At 41.4% G+C, this 16,113-nt stretch overlaps 1 protein-coding gene across 5 annotated transcripts in view; it reads right to left on the bottom strand.

Annotated features, from left to right (window-relative positions):
- The window catches only part of ZNF827 (zinc finger protein 827), a 182,512-nt gene that overhangs the window by 116,758 nt on the left and 49,641 nt on the right, over positions 1-16,113 (bottom strand). For all 5 annotated transcript variants that reach the window (XM_039479137.2, XM_039479138.2, XM_010338626.3 and 2 more), the window contains exon 4: positions 11,377-11,857. In XM_039479137.2, coding sequence (XP_039335071.1) covers positions 11,377-11,857 — 481 coding nt within the window. The remainder of the gene's footprint in view (positions 1-11,376; positions 11,858-16,113) is intronic.

The raw sequence follows: 16,113 nt of genomic DNA, 5'->3' as shown, positions 1-16,113 counted from the left end.
GGCTAAGAATTCATCTCAGAGTTCTTAAAACTACTGAGGTCCCAGAAGCAAATCCCAACTTCTAGAGATTGTTAAGCAGATGCTTTCTGCAGATGTAAGTGGTTTATAGAAGCATTAGTCAGAGTATATGCTACGAGAGACTTAGGGAAAAAAGTAAAGATATTCAGCATTATTAGCACAACCTGGATTTAACAGAACTTCAAAAAGACACTTTAAAAGGCAATAGGCAAGCTGTATATTGCTGGATTGGATATTTACAAGGCACTACATACCTGGTTTTCATTCTGACAATACAGGGAATGACAGAAAATTGTAATGTAAATATTGCTAATGACATGCCAGAAAAGCACCACGTGGAAATCACTCATTTGCCCAAGTTTTAATTTTTCAAACATTTTGAGTCTCAATAGAAGATGTAAAAATAGAAACGTGAAGGCTAACCTGCTTTGTTCAATGACCAAAAATATTTACATTAAGAACAATACACAAAGCCTATATTTTAACATTGATATGACTTAATAATTACCATCTTTTACGTTATCCCACTTTACAAAAAACCCACACGTGCAGTGAGAAGTGGAATTCAAGATGTTTTCTTTTTCTTTGGGGAAATTGCTAAGAGAAAAGCAACCATTTATGACTCATGACGTAGTTTTTACTTCATTCTTACTACTAACACAGAAAGATTTGTGCACATGTGGAATCAAGGACTTACCCAGCACCTGCCTTGACTTCTGTTTAGGTACTTGAAAGTTTCCGGATACTGCTCTTTTGATGTGGCGAGGAAGCCCCCGCGAATCAAGTGGCCCCTTCTCTCACTGTTTGTTCCCAGCATCCTAGGACCTGGGTCACTCTGATGATCAATTACACATACCCCTCAGTTTATGTACTTGATGGAGTTTATGTACTTGAAGGAAACAAATCAGCTTTTTTGAGGATTTATGAAGGATTCAAGATAAACGCAAACGTGGGAAAGGAATGGGAAAGCTGCTGGGATAAGATGATTCCAATTTTCCAACTCTAGGTAATGACTATATAACTAGAAAACACTATATATTATATATATATTTATATTTGTATATACTATGTTATTTTTTATATTACTATATAACTAGAAAATATATAGTATGATTACTATATTATACTATATATATATATATATATATATATATATATATATATAAAATACATAGTATTTTCTAGTTATATAGTAATTGAGAAAATACTATACAACTTCCTTCTAAAGACCACCATTTGTTTTAAGGATGCATACAACTAGCACTTGAGTGATGACTCAGGAATCTTGCCTTCCATCAACCACAGGAGATAGATGTTATTACTATCTTCATTTCACAGGTGAGGAAACTAAGGTCCCAAAAGGTTAAGAAACTGATGCCCCAAATCACAGATCGAATTCACAGAGAAACTAGGCTCAGAGGTTCTCACTGGAAATGCATCCAAACCCTTTCCTTTCTCTCCAAGACACCCAGGTACTTTAAAGAGGGACACTATCCTCAGCAGGTGAACCGTGACTTTGGAAAATAAATGATGCGAGTGGATTAAGCATTTTTCATTAGAAAGGGAAGGGTGGGTTTCGCCTGAAGGAAAGGGACATTTTCTGGTAGGAAGAAATCTTGTGAAGATTTGACTGAGAGGATGAAAGAGAAGGAATCGACTGCAAAATGAATGCCTCTGTTCTGTTGGTTCCCTCTGGTGAAGGAAAATGACACCTTTTCTTGAGCTTAATAAGACAGAACTCTCTTTCAGTTCAGAGTATGGCAATTTTGTAAATGCTGAACTGCTCTGTGAAAAAGCAAGGCCACTGAGAATTTTATTTACGACCTCACCCTAAACCAGAGCCAAAGACTCGGGCCTGGAAGGGACTACAGAGCAATGGTTTTCAAATAGTGCTCTAAGGAACCCTCGGATATGCTTTAGGAGTTGTAACAAATGTTTGTTTCTTTAGGTTTTTAAAAATTGTTTGAAAATTAAGTTAAAATTTAAGTTCAAAGTATGCATCATCCACTGCATTATATATAAAACATCAGCATACTGGAGACTGCTAATGTGTCAACTTGTGTTGACAAGTTAATTCAGTTTTGTGTAGTGCCCTGGTAAGGCAGTTTCTCCCGCTCTCACAGGAGTGCTGCAGTTGCAGTAACATGTCATCAATAATGAAGTGGCTGCCTTGGCACTGGTTTTTCATAAAGTTCAGGCCTATGCATGTGTGTCCATATATAATTATAGTAGTACTAGAGCCTGTATACATACTTTAAATTAGTGTCTATCAACCTCAACACCACTGGATAATCTGCTGGGAGGAGTTGGGGTAGGGGACTGTCTTGTACACTGTAAGATGTTTAACAGCATCCCTGGCCTCTCTACGCACTAGTAGGCAGGACTACTTCCCAGCTGTGAAAAAAGAAAAATTTCTGTAGACATGGCCAGCTGCCCTTAAATTAAATGAAAGGGTAGGTTCAAGTGTATCAAGTTTATCTGCTTGGTGCAGCTTCTGACCATAGCTAATAGACAGACATATGTAGATAGACAGATAGGTAGATAGATAGATAGATAGATAGATAGATAGAATAGATATAGATATAGGTAGATCTATCATTGATTGAGCACATAACATGAGCCAGGTGATACACTAAGTATCTACATATTAAGTTATCTGATCCTCACCATCACCCTTTGAGGTAGGCACTAATATTATCCCCATTTTGCAGATGAGAAATCTCAGACCTAGAGCGATTAAATACATTTCCCAAATAATAGTTAAGTAAGTAATAACCAAGTAGTTGACACAGAATTATGGATGGCTTTAGGGCATATTGTGAGTTTTGGATACTGCTTATCTCTCATTTATTATAAGGAATGAGGGCAGTTGCTAAATGCTGTCGACTTTGAAGCAAACACTTGTACTCTTCTTTAATTGAGGAGATCCTGAAATTACAAGACAAGTTGTTAAAAATCTGTTCCCATTTGCCACTATGTGAAACTGTACTTGTATTTTTTCAAACTGAGATCAGCAAAACAAATTTAGAAATATACAAGATGATCACATTGCTTTAGACTCTGCTCCCTCATAGCACTGCAGTATCAAATTTTCTGCTCACCAAACAGCAACTTGTTTTACCCCGAATTGTTTGGTTTTTTAAACAGGTAAATGTAATAAATGTGAACTTCTGAAACAAAATGAAAGCCATTACTGTTTTCTACTCCCTTATTTTACAATAAGAAAACACAGGCTTAGAGGATGATATGATCTTTTGAAAATCACACAGCTCATTAATGATAGAACCAGAATCAGAGCTTAACTCTCCAGACGACAAGCTGATATTGTTCTGTCTCACCAAGTTCCCTTGTTAGCAGTGTGTATGTATGTATGTATGTATGTACGCATGTATGTATGAATGAACAGGCTGGGGATCTGGGATTTTTCAGCACTGTCATGTGCTTTGGGTGAGAAATTGCCTTCTGAAATCATAAGAAAAGCCAAGATTTAATTAAATAATAATTAATAACTTTTAAATATGACTGTTATATGTTAAGTGTATTATATTCAAATGGAATGTTTAGAACATTCGCTAAATATTTTTAAATCTTGCTCTTTAATTTCCCTTTAATTATATAAATTAAAAATAATTTATATAAATCATTTTATAATTAGTGTTTAGTGAAATTTAGCCACCTCATATTTCTCATTAATCCCCACCTGAGCTAATCCTTGGCCACACTTCAGGGCCTATGTATCCAAACCAAGACTGTAAAGGTCCCTATGATAGCGACAGCCAAAGGGGCAAAACAGCCTCTGGAGAAGGGTCAAAGGTAGCCGTGAGCAGTGCCTCAAGAACTTTAAAATAAATAAAGTTTTTCTGTAAAAACTAAACTACTAAAACCAACCCGCAAAGGACAAAGGTAGCCATTTGCAGTAATCCACTTAACAGACAGGATATATCCCTTGTCAAAAGCAGGAAGAGCAAGTCCTGGAAAACCAATCAAGCCCTGAGTAAATTCCTACTACTAACATGGCCAAAGCATGAAATGTATGAACAACAATGGAGTGGTTTGCCTGGAGATTACAAGAAAGAAAACCTGAAGATTGGATAATAGATTCCCAACCTTTTCCAGGAAAGTCAGTATCCACCTGCCCCAAATGACATCTCCTCTTGACTGCCATACCTGTCATTTTAAATTAATATGCTGACATTCTGGTTTACAGGTCAGTTTTTAAATGATTTTTGTCACTGTGGATCACTCAGAGAAAATCTGAAGAACTCTGGACTATGGCAGACCACAAAAATGGCTACGATTCCCCTCTCCAAAGGCCCACCTCTTTACACTGTGACTTTGTAGTTCCCCTCAAGAGGAAGGTACACATAATTCCATGGTTGCAATGATCAAACCCCAAGAACAACATGAATAAAGGTAGTAAAATGGAAATGAGAGGGGTATGTTCATGAGTTGGTAAAGACTATTAACAGTTTTCTTGAGAGGAGTGGGGAGATGATTACTCAGGAGAAAAGAGCCCAGGCTGAGCATGCTGGCCTTGGCCTGAGCCTGTAACTGCAGCTACTTGGGAGGCTGAGGTGGGAGGACTGCTTGAGGTCAGGAGTTCAAGATCAGCTTGAGTGACAGAGTAAGACTCCATCTCAAAAGAAAAAAAGGATAAGACAAGACAAGGAAAGGAAAAACAGAGAGAGAAAGGAAGAAAGGAATGGAGGAAGGGAGGAAGGAAGGAATGAAGGGAGGGAGAGAGGGAAGGAGGCAGGGAGGGAGGGAGGGAAGATGGGAAGGAAAGAAAAGAGCTAGATAGACAGGAGTATGATCGGATGCAAGAGGTACTGGAAGAAGAGTCCATCAGAAATGCTGGGTGGATGGGTGAGGACGGTGCTAAGGTGCAAAAAGGCACCGGGGGGAGCCGGAGGGGCAACTTCAAGGCGTAAGGAGGAGGCTGCACGTGAAGGGATGGAGTGTAGATAAAAATGTCAGTACAATTTTGAAGACATAAAAAATTTAACCAGATTAGTGACTGAAAGTGCATGCATTAGAAATGATGCCATGGTTTGAAGCCAAGGAAAATAAACAGTGAAGCAGACGGAGGTCAAAAGACAGTTTGCTCAACTGAGAAAAAAAAATAGGTAATAGCTAATTAAGTGGTCAAGAGCCAAGCTTTTGCTGCTACCCAGAGCTGTATCCTTGCTCTGTCCCTTGCAGCCAAAACCTTTAAGTCTCAGCCTCCTCATCTATAACCTAGATTTACTATTACAGACCCTACAGCGCTGTGGTGAAGGTTAAATGAGAAAGTACATGATATGGCTGGCACAGTGCCCAGCTCACTGTAAGCACCTTTGATTAATTATAGTTCTTAAAATAATAATAATAGTAGAAGCAGCAACAATAATAACAGCGGTAGTAAAAAGAGTGAACTTCAAGGAGAATGACACTTTGCTTTGGTTTTACAGATCCAACAGACTTTGGTAAAATATCCAAGGGGTCTATCAAGACAAAAAATCACTCTCATGGCAATTCTAGAACTAGGTACACTCTATCCAGCACAGTGAGGAAAGAAAGATCTGGATTCCAGTCATGACTCTTCTACAACTATTTACCCCAAATCTTAGTTTTCTCATCTACCTACTCGTTATGAAATGATATATTTAGAAATACACGATACACTATGAAGCTCTACAGAAATACCAGTTGGCCCTACTCTTACTGCTCTATTTGCACTAAATAATTCCTGAGATGCCTAAAACTATTAACACAAATTCTGAAGTTGTCTGACATAACAGTATCCAGAACATGCTGAAATTCTGGCTAATTCCACAACACACAAGAAGGGCAGAGAACAGAGCCATTTTTGCCATTCCCTGTTTTTGCTGCTTCTTTCTGTAATTTGGGGGTATAGACAGACTGGGGAAGGGAAACCTGGAGCCAAGCTGCCTGGATTAGAATCCCACTTCCACCACCTATTCATTGTGCTAACCTGAGCAAGACTCCTAACCTCTCCACTTGTCAGTTTCCTTATCTGTAAAATGGGCATACTAATACTTACGGCATTGCTACAAGGTTCAAAAAAGTTAAAGGGCACAGAGTACACATTAAATAAAGTAAAAATAATAAGCAGTGAGCAACTAGCATAAGAACTCAACCTGTGTATGTAAGCAATCCAGGCCCCACTCATAATCCTCTAGGCCCCACTTACCTATAATAATCCCATCTGCCCCTTTCTTAACTCAGGTCAGTGCTTGTCTCATGAGTGGCAAGTCACTGAAAAATAGGAAAGAATCACACGCTCTCTCTCATATGAATCACCAAGTTCAATAAAGTCAAAGATTTCAAAAGGGCATTCAAGCTACTTTCACATATAAGGCCCCTAAACGCAGCTGCTCACATGAGGAATTTTAGTCACATGATCAGTGAGTGCCCATCGCAAGGAAAACAAGGCAGGGTTTAAAAAAAAAAAAAAGGCCAAACTGGAAATGCAAAGGGAAGCTGTCAAAAATCACCTGACCGGGACAGGCGTGTCCAGGCGTGGACAGTGGAAGGGCCCCCTGGCTGCTGGCCCTGCAGTCGCAGGGTGTGAGTAACACAAGGATGGCGTTTACTTGGAAGAAGGCTCATTTGTTGAGATGATCGCCTTTACAGAAGGGCAATCAGAGCCACTGGGCAATGAAGATGACTTGGTTCAATGGGCATCTCCCATCCCTCTTTCTCCAGCAGCACACACGAAGGTAACGCAAGATTGGGAGCCGCCATTTGTACAAAAACTGTATTGTACCTACAGAGGCTTAAAATCCTGTGAAATAGATGGAAGTTGTAGAACAAAGGCCGATGGAAAACCACAGTATATGACACCAACACATTAACCTACACCCTACATTTATACGTGAACACCTTTGCTGTTTAATGGCTGAGCTACTAAGAAGTCAGAAACGGTTAGCTTCTAACCATTTGTTCACAGACTGTCTCTGTGAGGCTAAAAGTAAGTTGCTGCTTTAAAGAAGTCCATGTCTCCTAGTTAAAATTATTTTGGTCTCAATTTTACGAAATTAATATAATGTGGGAGACAGCACAACAATTTTTGCTGGCTTCCAAATTAAAAATAGTTGAAATGACATATCTTTTATTTTGGAAAACCAGGGACAAAAAGATATTCCCAGCCAACAAGTGAAGTGCCAAGTTTCTGTCAACTGCTTGGTTATAATTTGGAGAGTTAGAATTAAATTTTATATCTTTAAAAGTGTAGTTTTCAGAAAAAGAAATGATGTAAGGCCGCTGTTGCAGGCAACTTTTAATCAGGCTTCTAATAACGATGACCCTCCCAGTTCCTTGATGCTCTGCAAGGAGTCTTGAGACTTTTTGACTGGAGAAAATCCCCCGTCAGGAGGCCCTGCAAGGAACTACCTGGAGATCCCTGAGAACGGCTCACCCAGACCTCTCCTTCATGACAATCTTAACCTATGATGAAAGCCACAGACCCATCTCATACCACCATGCCCTGTTTCATGGTCTAGGGTGGAGACCACAGGAACAAAACTGCACCGATGAAAACCACAGCTGTCCCAAAAAATACAGTACCAGGTATCAAGTTTATATCTACATCAGTGGTCCTCAGCCCTGGCTGCACATTAAAATCATTCTGCACATTAAAATCGTTTGAGGATATTAAAGAAAACACCAATGTCTAGGGCCTATCCCAGTGAATCATAATTTCTGGACCCTGGCATTTTGTGAAAAACTCCCCAGGCAAGGCTAATGTGCAGCTGAGGTTAAGAACTGCTGCTGGCTACGGGCGACAAGGCACAGAATCAGCAAGAACTCAGCTCTCTACAGTCGGGTGAGCACCTATACCCTGAACACCCCTAGCCACAAGACCACTGGCTCACCTGCCCTGACATGCAATGATTTGCAAATGCCTTCCAGCTTCCAGGAAAGAGCAACTGGAACATACAGTCCTGGAGCCCTCTCAGGCCTGCCTCAATCTAAACCATGAGCGAAATTTATAACATTCATTTTTCTGTCTGCCCAGAAAGCTACCCATACTCTTCTTCCCTGAATTCACTGCGATGCCGGGCCTGGAAGCCTCGGTTTTGGAAGCAGCATTGTTCTTGAAGGACCTAGCAATGTTCAGTGTGGGGTCAGTCAGAAGAATAGCTGATGGTTGGGAGACAGGGTTTTATTTCACAATCATGCACATTAAGAAACCTCTAACAGGAGTGGGGGTGGGGGGCTTTGAGAGTCCATTTAAAACAGCATTCTATCCACTGACTTTTAATCCCATTGGGTTCCATTCAGTCATCTTTATGCTTAGTTTTAGTCGAAGGAGCAAGAAAGACTCCTCTTAATAACCAGGCAAGAAAGCATCAAGTGTTTTCTCTCTTTTGGAAACAAGTAGGTGTCTACACGCTTGAATTTGTCACTGTGCTCCAGTTTTGCAGACAGTGATCTGGCTGGCACAAAGATTCACAGACTCAGTGCCCACAAACAGCTGCACCCTACAGTACCAGCAGGTGCACGGACAGAGCCCAGGGAAAAAATTCAGTGCGAGAACAATGGCGCCGTTATAACGCCAAGGGACAAGGCCCGAGACTAGCCACTACTTCACTACATTTGATTATGGGGAGAGCTAGAAACTCAGCCGCAGCTCCCTGGGATTTAGCCTTTCTGTCCCTAAATCATATCCACAGACACAGCCAGGCAGGGCACCACAGTGAAAGCAGCTATCAAATGTATGGCGAGACCAACCAGAGAGTAAGAAAAATTAAAAAAAAAAAAATTATTCAGAAAATGTATTCCTTTCCTTTCAACACATCTTCTCCTCTCCTGAGCTGCACCGCCACAGTCACCAAGTTTACATTTACATCCAAATATGCACACACAAAAAAATTAAGGATGCATCTCTTTCCCCGGTGACTTTATAACAGGTTGCTAGGTAACAGTGCATACAAGTCAGGTTTCAGGACCTCTAGTAAGCCACCATAAAATAGCTGCATGGGCCTTTTGCATAAATAGTGTGTGCATTTGTTATCTGTTTTCTTACGCCAATTGATCAGTCAGTAAATATTCTGACTGCCAAACCATAAACAACTCCCCATCAATAGCTAACTGAAAACACAGACCACAGTGTAAGGCTTTGATGTGCAGTTCTTCACCCCAACCTATCAACTGGTTTCTCCCCTCGTGTCTCTGCTGCTTGCAGTGCCAGCGCTAAGCAGCCCTATCTTATGCTCCCTGAGATTGGGTCTGGAGCTAATTAGAGCCTAATGTGGGCACTCAGAGCTGAGCCCAGCAGGAGCCACACATCATACACAAGTGTTTTATCCAAAGACCAAACCTTCCCTGCTCCCGCTCACCTTCCTCCAGATTTTAAAATGTCCCTGGAGTCATGGAGTAAAGGGAGTCACACCTTACACAGAGTCATTCACTTCCGCTCAGATTGCCCCTGTCTATTAGGTAAAGAAATGTCCCCTTTCTAAGCTATGCTATGTGAATATGTCATTTGTATTCCTTCTCTGGGGATTGCACTATAAGGGCCCATAAAAGAAGCCCCCTTTGCTATCATGTTGACAGGCAAGACAATTAAGGAAAAACTAGAGTTCCCTTGGAGGTGAAATCCTGAAGGATCAGGACAGCAAACATGGAATGCATGAAAACATGTGTTTTCCCCACAGCTTCAAAAATTTTTAAATTTGAAACTCAAAGTCTTTAAAAATCACACTTTCCCCTACGTTAGAATAGAAGAGGGAGAAGTAGGGGAAGAGGGGTGATGAGAAGCAGAGAAGCCAGCATTCTTCAGGGCCACCGTCGGAAGCATTTTAATCCTGTGACTTGGCCAATTTCAGCACAGGATCCCCATACTCTCACTGCAGGTCAGTGCGCTTCACTGTCACATTCCCTGCTCTTTGCCGACTTGGTTCATTTCTGGGACACCTAACTTTCCATCCCCTACCTTTCCTCATTTCTTCCAACTAGTGTCTCCACTCCTAAGGAGCAAAGGTCTGGGATGAGGGCGACATTCCAAAAGACCCGACTGAAGTGTCGCTGAGCAAAGGGACTTCGGAGTGGAGCTGAACCTCTAATTCACCTGGCAATGACATTTAGTGAAATGCGACTCACAGTCCATTTAAAGGAAGGCGGTGACCAATTATTCTCCATTTAAAAGGGTATTGTCAATCTCCAAAGAGCTGAAATGGCATTTGGAAATCATCGTGGGGACTGCCATCTTCACTGAAAGACAGAACCGATTCTCCATCGACCTTTCCCCACCCCTACATCTCTTTTAAAATTTAAAATCATACTTTTAAAAACGTAATGAGTAGCCGCACAATCCTGCAACACACCTTATTCCAAAAGAGAATGATAGGAAAAACAGAGTGCCCTAACACCTTGATGCTCCTGTTCAACACCACAACCTAAATCAAATACGTGGGGAAAAAAAGGAAAAAAAAACGAGAAACATCACGTACGATTTGATGGTGATGGAAAGTAATGACAACTAATAAGAACACATCTTTATCATTTATACACCATCTTTTTTTCCCAAACGGATCAGGTAGTTTTTTTTAAAAAAAAGATTATTTTTTAATGTGTTTTTAAATTCCGCTTTACATGAGATCCCTAGAGTAGTCAAATTCAGAGACATAAAGCAGTGGTCTCCAGGGCCTGGCGGGGGGAGAGGTGAATTGAGAGTTGTTTAATGACTTTCAGTTAGAGAGAACGAAAAGGTTCTTGAGATGGATGGTGGTAATGGTTTGCACAACAATGTGAATGTACTTAATGTCACTGAATCATACACGTAAAATGGTTAAAATGGTAAATTTTATGTTAAATATATTTTGCCATAATAAAAAAAATTCCCATTAAAAAAACCTGAAAAGCTTATTAAAGATAGTTATCATTTGCTCAAATTTTGGAAGTCTGTAATTCCTAATCGTAGCCTTTGTATATATGTCCTTTAAAAATCGTATAAATTAAGACAGTAAAGAACTTGAATAATGCCAACATGAGGTATTCCATGCAAGTCCAGTGCAGAAGAGACATGTTAAACAGGGCCCAAGGTCACACAAGCAACTGACACAAACCTGGCTTACCATGCGACCTTTCCCCGCTACAATAAGAACTCACCGAGGGGAAAAAAAACAGAAGGAAATCAACAATCCCTACTGTTTTGAGACCCAAGCCAAAGCAATACTACTTCCAAAGGATTACACACACACAGTCAAGGAGAAAATGTACAAAAGTGCAGACTATCCAAATTTAAAGGGACCCTGAAATCATCTAGTTCTACCAGCTTATTTTGCAGATGAGAATACTGACAGAGAGAGAAAGAGAGAGAGAGAGAGGGAGAATACAACCCTATTCAAGTACCTGACAGCTTCATGAGAAAATCAGACGCCATCTTAACAGAGATGTCCTGGCTGAACAATGCTGACGCACTGTTGGCCACATACTCGGAGGGGTCTTTCAGCTTTGTGTGGTTGGTGGGCCTGTCGGCAGCATTCAAAGTAAAGGAGGTGGGCAGGCCGTTATCTTCCTTGGGTTCCTCCTTCACCAGCAAAGGCGAGACGCCAGCCCCTCCCTGGCTAGTCCTCTCTGGAGTGTTAGACGTCATCATGGTCCCCACTAGCTCTGTCCCTCCTCCTTCCCTTTGCTGCCCCAGGCAGGCACTGTCACTGAGGTGGGGAGATCCCTTGACATCTGGGTCTGGGATCTCCTCCTTCACCTTGGCTTCTGTCCTCAGGAAGTGCTGATGGCAACGCATGTGGAGTTTCAGGCTGAAGTGGCGTGAGGAAGTAAAAGGGCACAGCTGGCACTGAAAGGTCTCTCCCCGATCCTGGTGCTGATGAACCTGACGGAGAAGCAAGAAGAATGAGCTAGCCACCGTGCATTTATGGAAAATGCCTTGCTGTAGATCCAAACTATTCATCAATCATTTCCTCACCGTGCGAAGGGCTGGCCTTTGTACTGCAGAGCATTTCATTACTGGGCTCCAGGTAATGAGGCCAATCCCTAAACATAAAGTGGGTCCACACAGGTTAAGAGTCCATTACTGGGGCCACGTTCACCACTGAGGATGCAGTCAGCCAGTGGATGCTATTTTGTGTAGCATCCCAATATTCTAGTCATCTGATCTCAGCTGATATCTTCGGAGAAACTATTATAAACCCAGCACAATTCAAACTTACATAATTACTAGTTGGGGGTCACAGAAGTAACCTGTCAAGTAATTCCTCTCACAGTAATGATAGTTTGCATGTACCCAATTATTGTCACCCAGAGAATTAGCTATGTTTTGCAAACATAATTTCAATTTTCAAAATGCTGCTCTTAGGTAATTAAGAATGTAGAAAATAATGTCTCCAGGGTATTCCCGTTTCAAAGACAGAGAAATTGAGGCCCCAGAATAAATGGATTGAGCGAAATTACAGACAGAAAAAGCAAAGTAGGAGAAAAACCAAGGTCTGACCCTCACCAAGTATTCTGAGCAAGAGGAAACCAATTTTTCCAAACGTGGCTATAATATCATGCTCCGGATTCTGACGTCTGCAATGAAAGAATGCAGACTTTTAAATCCAGTTCCAGTCTTGCGTGCACACGATACCTGTAAAAATTGGGAGAAACTTTTTTCTTCCTGTCACTACCAAATTTAGTGCTTAAAAAAGTGAAGAAATCATTGCACTGGCTGGAGCCAGGCTTTGAGCTGGCAGGTGCTCATAAGCTTGTAACTCCCCCATTCATCTCTGCCAATGTACTTTAGTGCTGACCTGCTACACTCTGCTATTTCAGGACTGGCCCTCCCTTAAGTAGAAATTGCCAATGGTGTAGATGTGGGCCAAATGATTTGGGGAGCTATGTGATCTGAACAAACAAGTAAGCGATTGGAATCCAAAAGCAAAACAAAACTGACACTTGCTCTTTCAGGGGTGACCTAGGCAGGACTCGAACCCAGGTCTCACCAAGGTTAAAGGCTCATGAGTTAATCCGCTGCACCACCTGGCCCCTCTGGATAGGTTTTCTTTCCAAGAGAGTGAGTTTTACAACAGCTGTTTATGCATTCTGAATGCAATCCAAAAGCATTATTCACCAGCCAAAACATACTTTTAAATAATGTTAAGTGACCAACAAAAGCAAAGAAATTAAAAGTTAATGGTGAGATCCTGTCGCTACAGCACCCCACTGTGGCTTTTTGAAAAAAACAACCGAAGAGATTCTGGGTCCCCCAAGGCATGAGTTTCTCAACAGAAATAACCATACACACTTAAACCCAGTTAGGCAAAGTCCTGCTTATGAAAAGGCTTTCCCTCTGCCCGGGCGGAGTGCTGGGGGTGGGGAAACACACCGATTGTCTCCCGATGTTAACATCACCTTTCTGTTCTTTCACAACAAAGGGATTTCACTGGATGCTGATCATTTCATTTGCTTTCTCACAGAATCCCCACCATCTCCTCCAACCGATCTACGCAGAAGCAGGCACCTTGGGGACTTGGGTTCACAGTCCCACGGGACCCTGACCGGAGCTGCCAAAAGCATGCCCTAGAACCAAGTGGTAAAGGTCAGGAGGCAGAGAGCTTCCATTTCATTTGCTTCCTCACTGAATCCCCACCATCTCCTCCAGCCAATTCATGCAGAAGCAGGCACCTTGGGGACCTCAGGTCACAGTCCCACGGGACCCTGGCCAGTGCTACCAAAAGCTTGCCCCGGAACCAGGTGGTAAAGGTCACGAGGCAGAAAGCTTCCATCATCCCTGAGAACAATGCAGTGGGGCAGATGCCATTTCAGAAGTGTCCTTACATCTACCGACCCAAGAGAGGACAGGAGCTAATCCAGAACAGAAGCTCCGGAAGCAGCTTCTGGAAGAAGAAGAAGGACAGAGCGCAAGCCCAAGTTCTAAAATCAAAAGGGAGCCCTGGATTAAAAACAGTCTGTGTGCAAGTATTTTATGTGGCTTCTTTTCTACCAGATCCTGGTCTTGTTATATTTAGTTATGGACAAATTAGTGAAGCTTTAAAGGAAAAACAGTGGGTATTTTGTTGACTTTTGCGCTTAACAATTTTATTTGAGCTATACTTCCCAAAGGGACTATATATCATATTTGGCCTTTGAGAGAAGTATTAGCTCTATCCTCTGAATGTAGTTTTATCCCCTTCTCTCCTGACATTGGAGTATTTTTCTAATCATAATTTTTATTCTGTTTAGCTTGACATTTGCTTTAAAGACCCTCTTAGTCTACTAAAACGAAGAAATGCTTGTCTAAAGCATGTCACTCTCTCCAGGCCATGTTTAGGGGCTCACTTACCCCCTGGTCATTTCACACAGACAACCCATATCAGGTGCCGTGACAGCATTAGGGCTATCTCTTCACCATTAGGGCTATTTCTTGGTAGCAGTTGGATGCTTGGGTCGTAGTACTTCAAAGCTTCAGGAAATTTTGGGAACCCTCTACTCCATCCCCCACTAGGGGGACAGGCGAGAGCTTTAATAAGAAGTTACAGCTCCTTAAACGGCAGAACTGAGACTACTAGAACTCACTCTTGGTAAGTTTCTTGCTAATATTTCACCAGTGTTCTTTATCTTAGCAGTCCTTCTCACCTTTTCCGTTCAATTTTAGCTTATGAATTCATGTTTAATTCCTGTAATGTTCATTCATCCAGGAAAAATTTTAAAGGACTTAATGGAAATCTGAGATAACCCCGAGGAAGCTGGAGGCCTTTATAAGCTCCTTCCACACTATTTAACTTCAAAAAAATATTTGCACAATATATTATGAGGGAAAGGTGAACTAAAAACATGTACAGTGCCTAGAACACAATAGGATAGAGTAAGTACTGTAATACAAATACAGTAAGTACTATATTTGTTGAACAAAGAAAGTAGAATCCCATTTTTCTTAAAAATATTGATAACAATCAATAAAGAAGAATATACATCAAAATGATAATGGTTATTTATCATTCTGGGTGATGGGATTAGGGAAAAATTTTATATATATTTTTTACCAGTTTTTCTAAGTTCTCAGCATTAAGGCAGATTACAAAAAGAGAAAGGCAATACCATTTATTTTAGAGTAATTTTTTATACCATTTCATTGATTATTTCTAAATGTAAATAAACACTAACGTATATTCAGATGGCTTTCAGATAATGATTACTGAATGTTGTTTCTCCGGGCTTGGCACTGTATTAAATGCCTTCTGTGCGTTATCTCATTTAACTCTAACAACCCCATGAGATAGCCTGTGTGATTGTTATCTGCATTAGTGGAAGCAGAGGTTTGGAAAGTTAAATGATTCTTCCAAAGTCTCACAGCTCCTAAGGTGAAACTCAGATTCTAACTAAGGTTTTCCTGAACATACAGTTTGAGATCCGTTTGAGATCTTAATCTCTGGCTATACTCGCCCAACTTTTTCTTTTTTTTTGAGACAAAGTCTGTCACCCAGGCTTAAGTGCAATGGAGTGATCTTGGCTCACTGCAACCTCCGCCTCCTGGGTTCAAGGGAGTCTCCTGCCTCAGCCTCCAGAGTAGCTGGGATTACAGGCACGCACCACCACGCCCAGCTAATTTTTTTGTATTTTTTTTTTTTTTTTTTAGTAGAGATTAGGATTTCACCATGTTAGCCACGCTGCTCTCAAACACCTGACCTCAGGCAATCTGCCCACCTTGGCCTCCAAAAGTGCTGGGATTATAGGCATGAGCCACCTCGCCCAGCCTATTGCCCCCACTTCTTAGGCAGAATTCATTTTAGAAAATCTGTCCATGGCTGGGCGAGGTGGCTCATGCCTGTAATCCCAACACTTTAGGAGGCTGAGGCCAGCAGATTGCCTGAGGTCAGGAGTTCGAGACCAGCATGGCTAACATGGTGAAATCCTATCTCTACTAAAAGTGCAAAAATTAGCCAGGTGTGATAGCGCATACCTATAGTCACAGCTACTTGGGAAGCTGAGGGAGCAGAATTGCTTAAACCCAGGAGATGGAGGTTGCAGTGAGCTGAGATCGTGCCATTGCACTCAGCCTGGATGACAGAGCAAGACTCAGTCTCGAAGAAAAAATTGTAGTCTCTGGTGGATGTAGCAGACGATATCTGTGCATAAGACTACAACCATTAT

This window comes from Saimiri boliviensis, chromosome 3 (assembly GCF_048565385.1).
Source record: "Saimiri boliviensis isolate mSaiBol1 chromosome 3, mSaiBol1.pri, whole genome shotgun sequence".
Lineage (NCBI taxonomy): Eukaryota > Metazoa > Chordata > Mammalia > Primates > Cebidae > Saimiri > Saimiri boliviensis.
The sequence above is the reverse complement of the archived record's forward strand: the minus strand, read 5'-3'. Positions and strand labels throughout refer to the sequence as shown.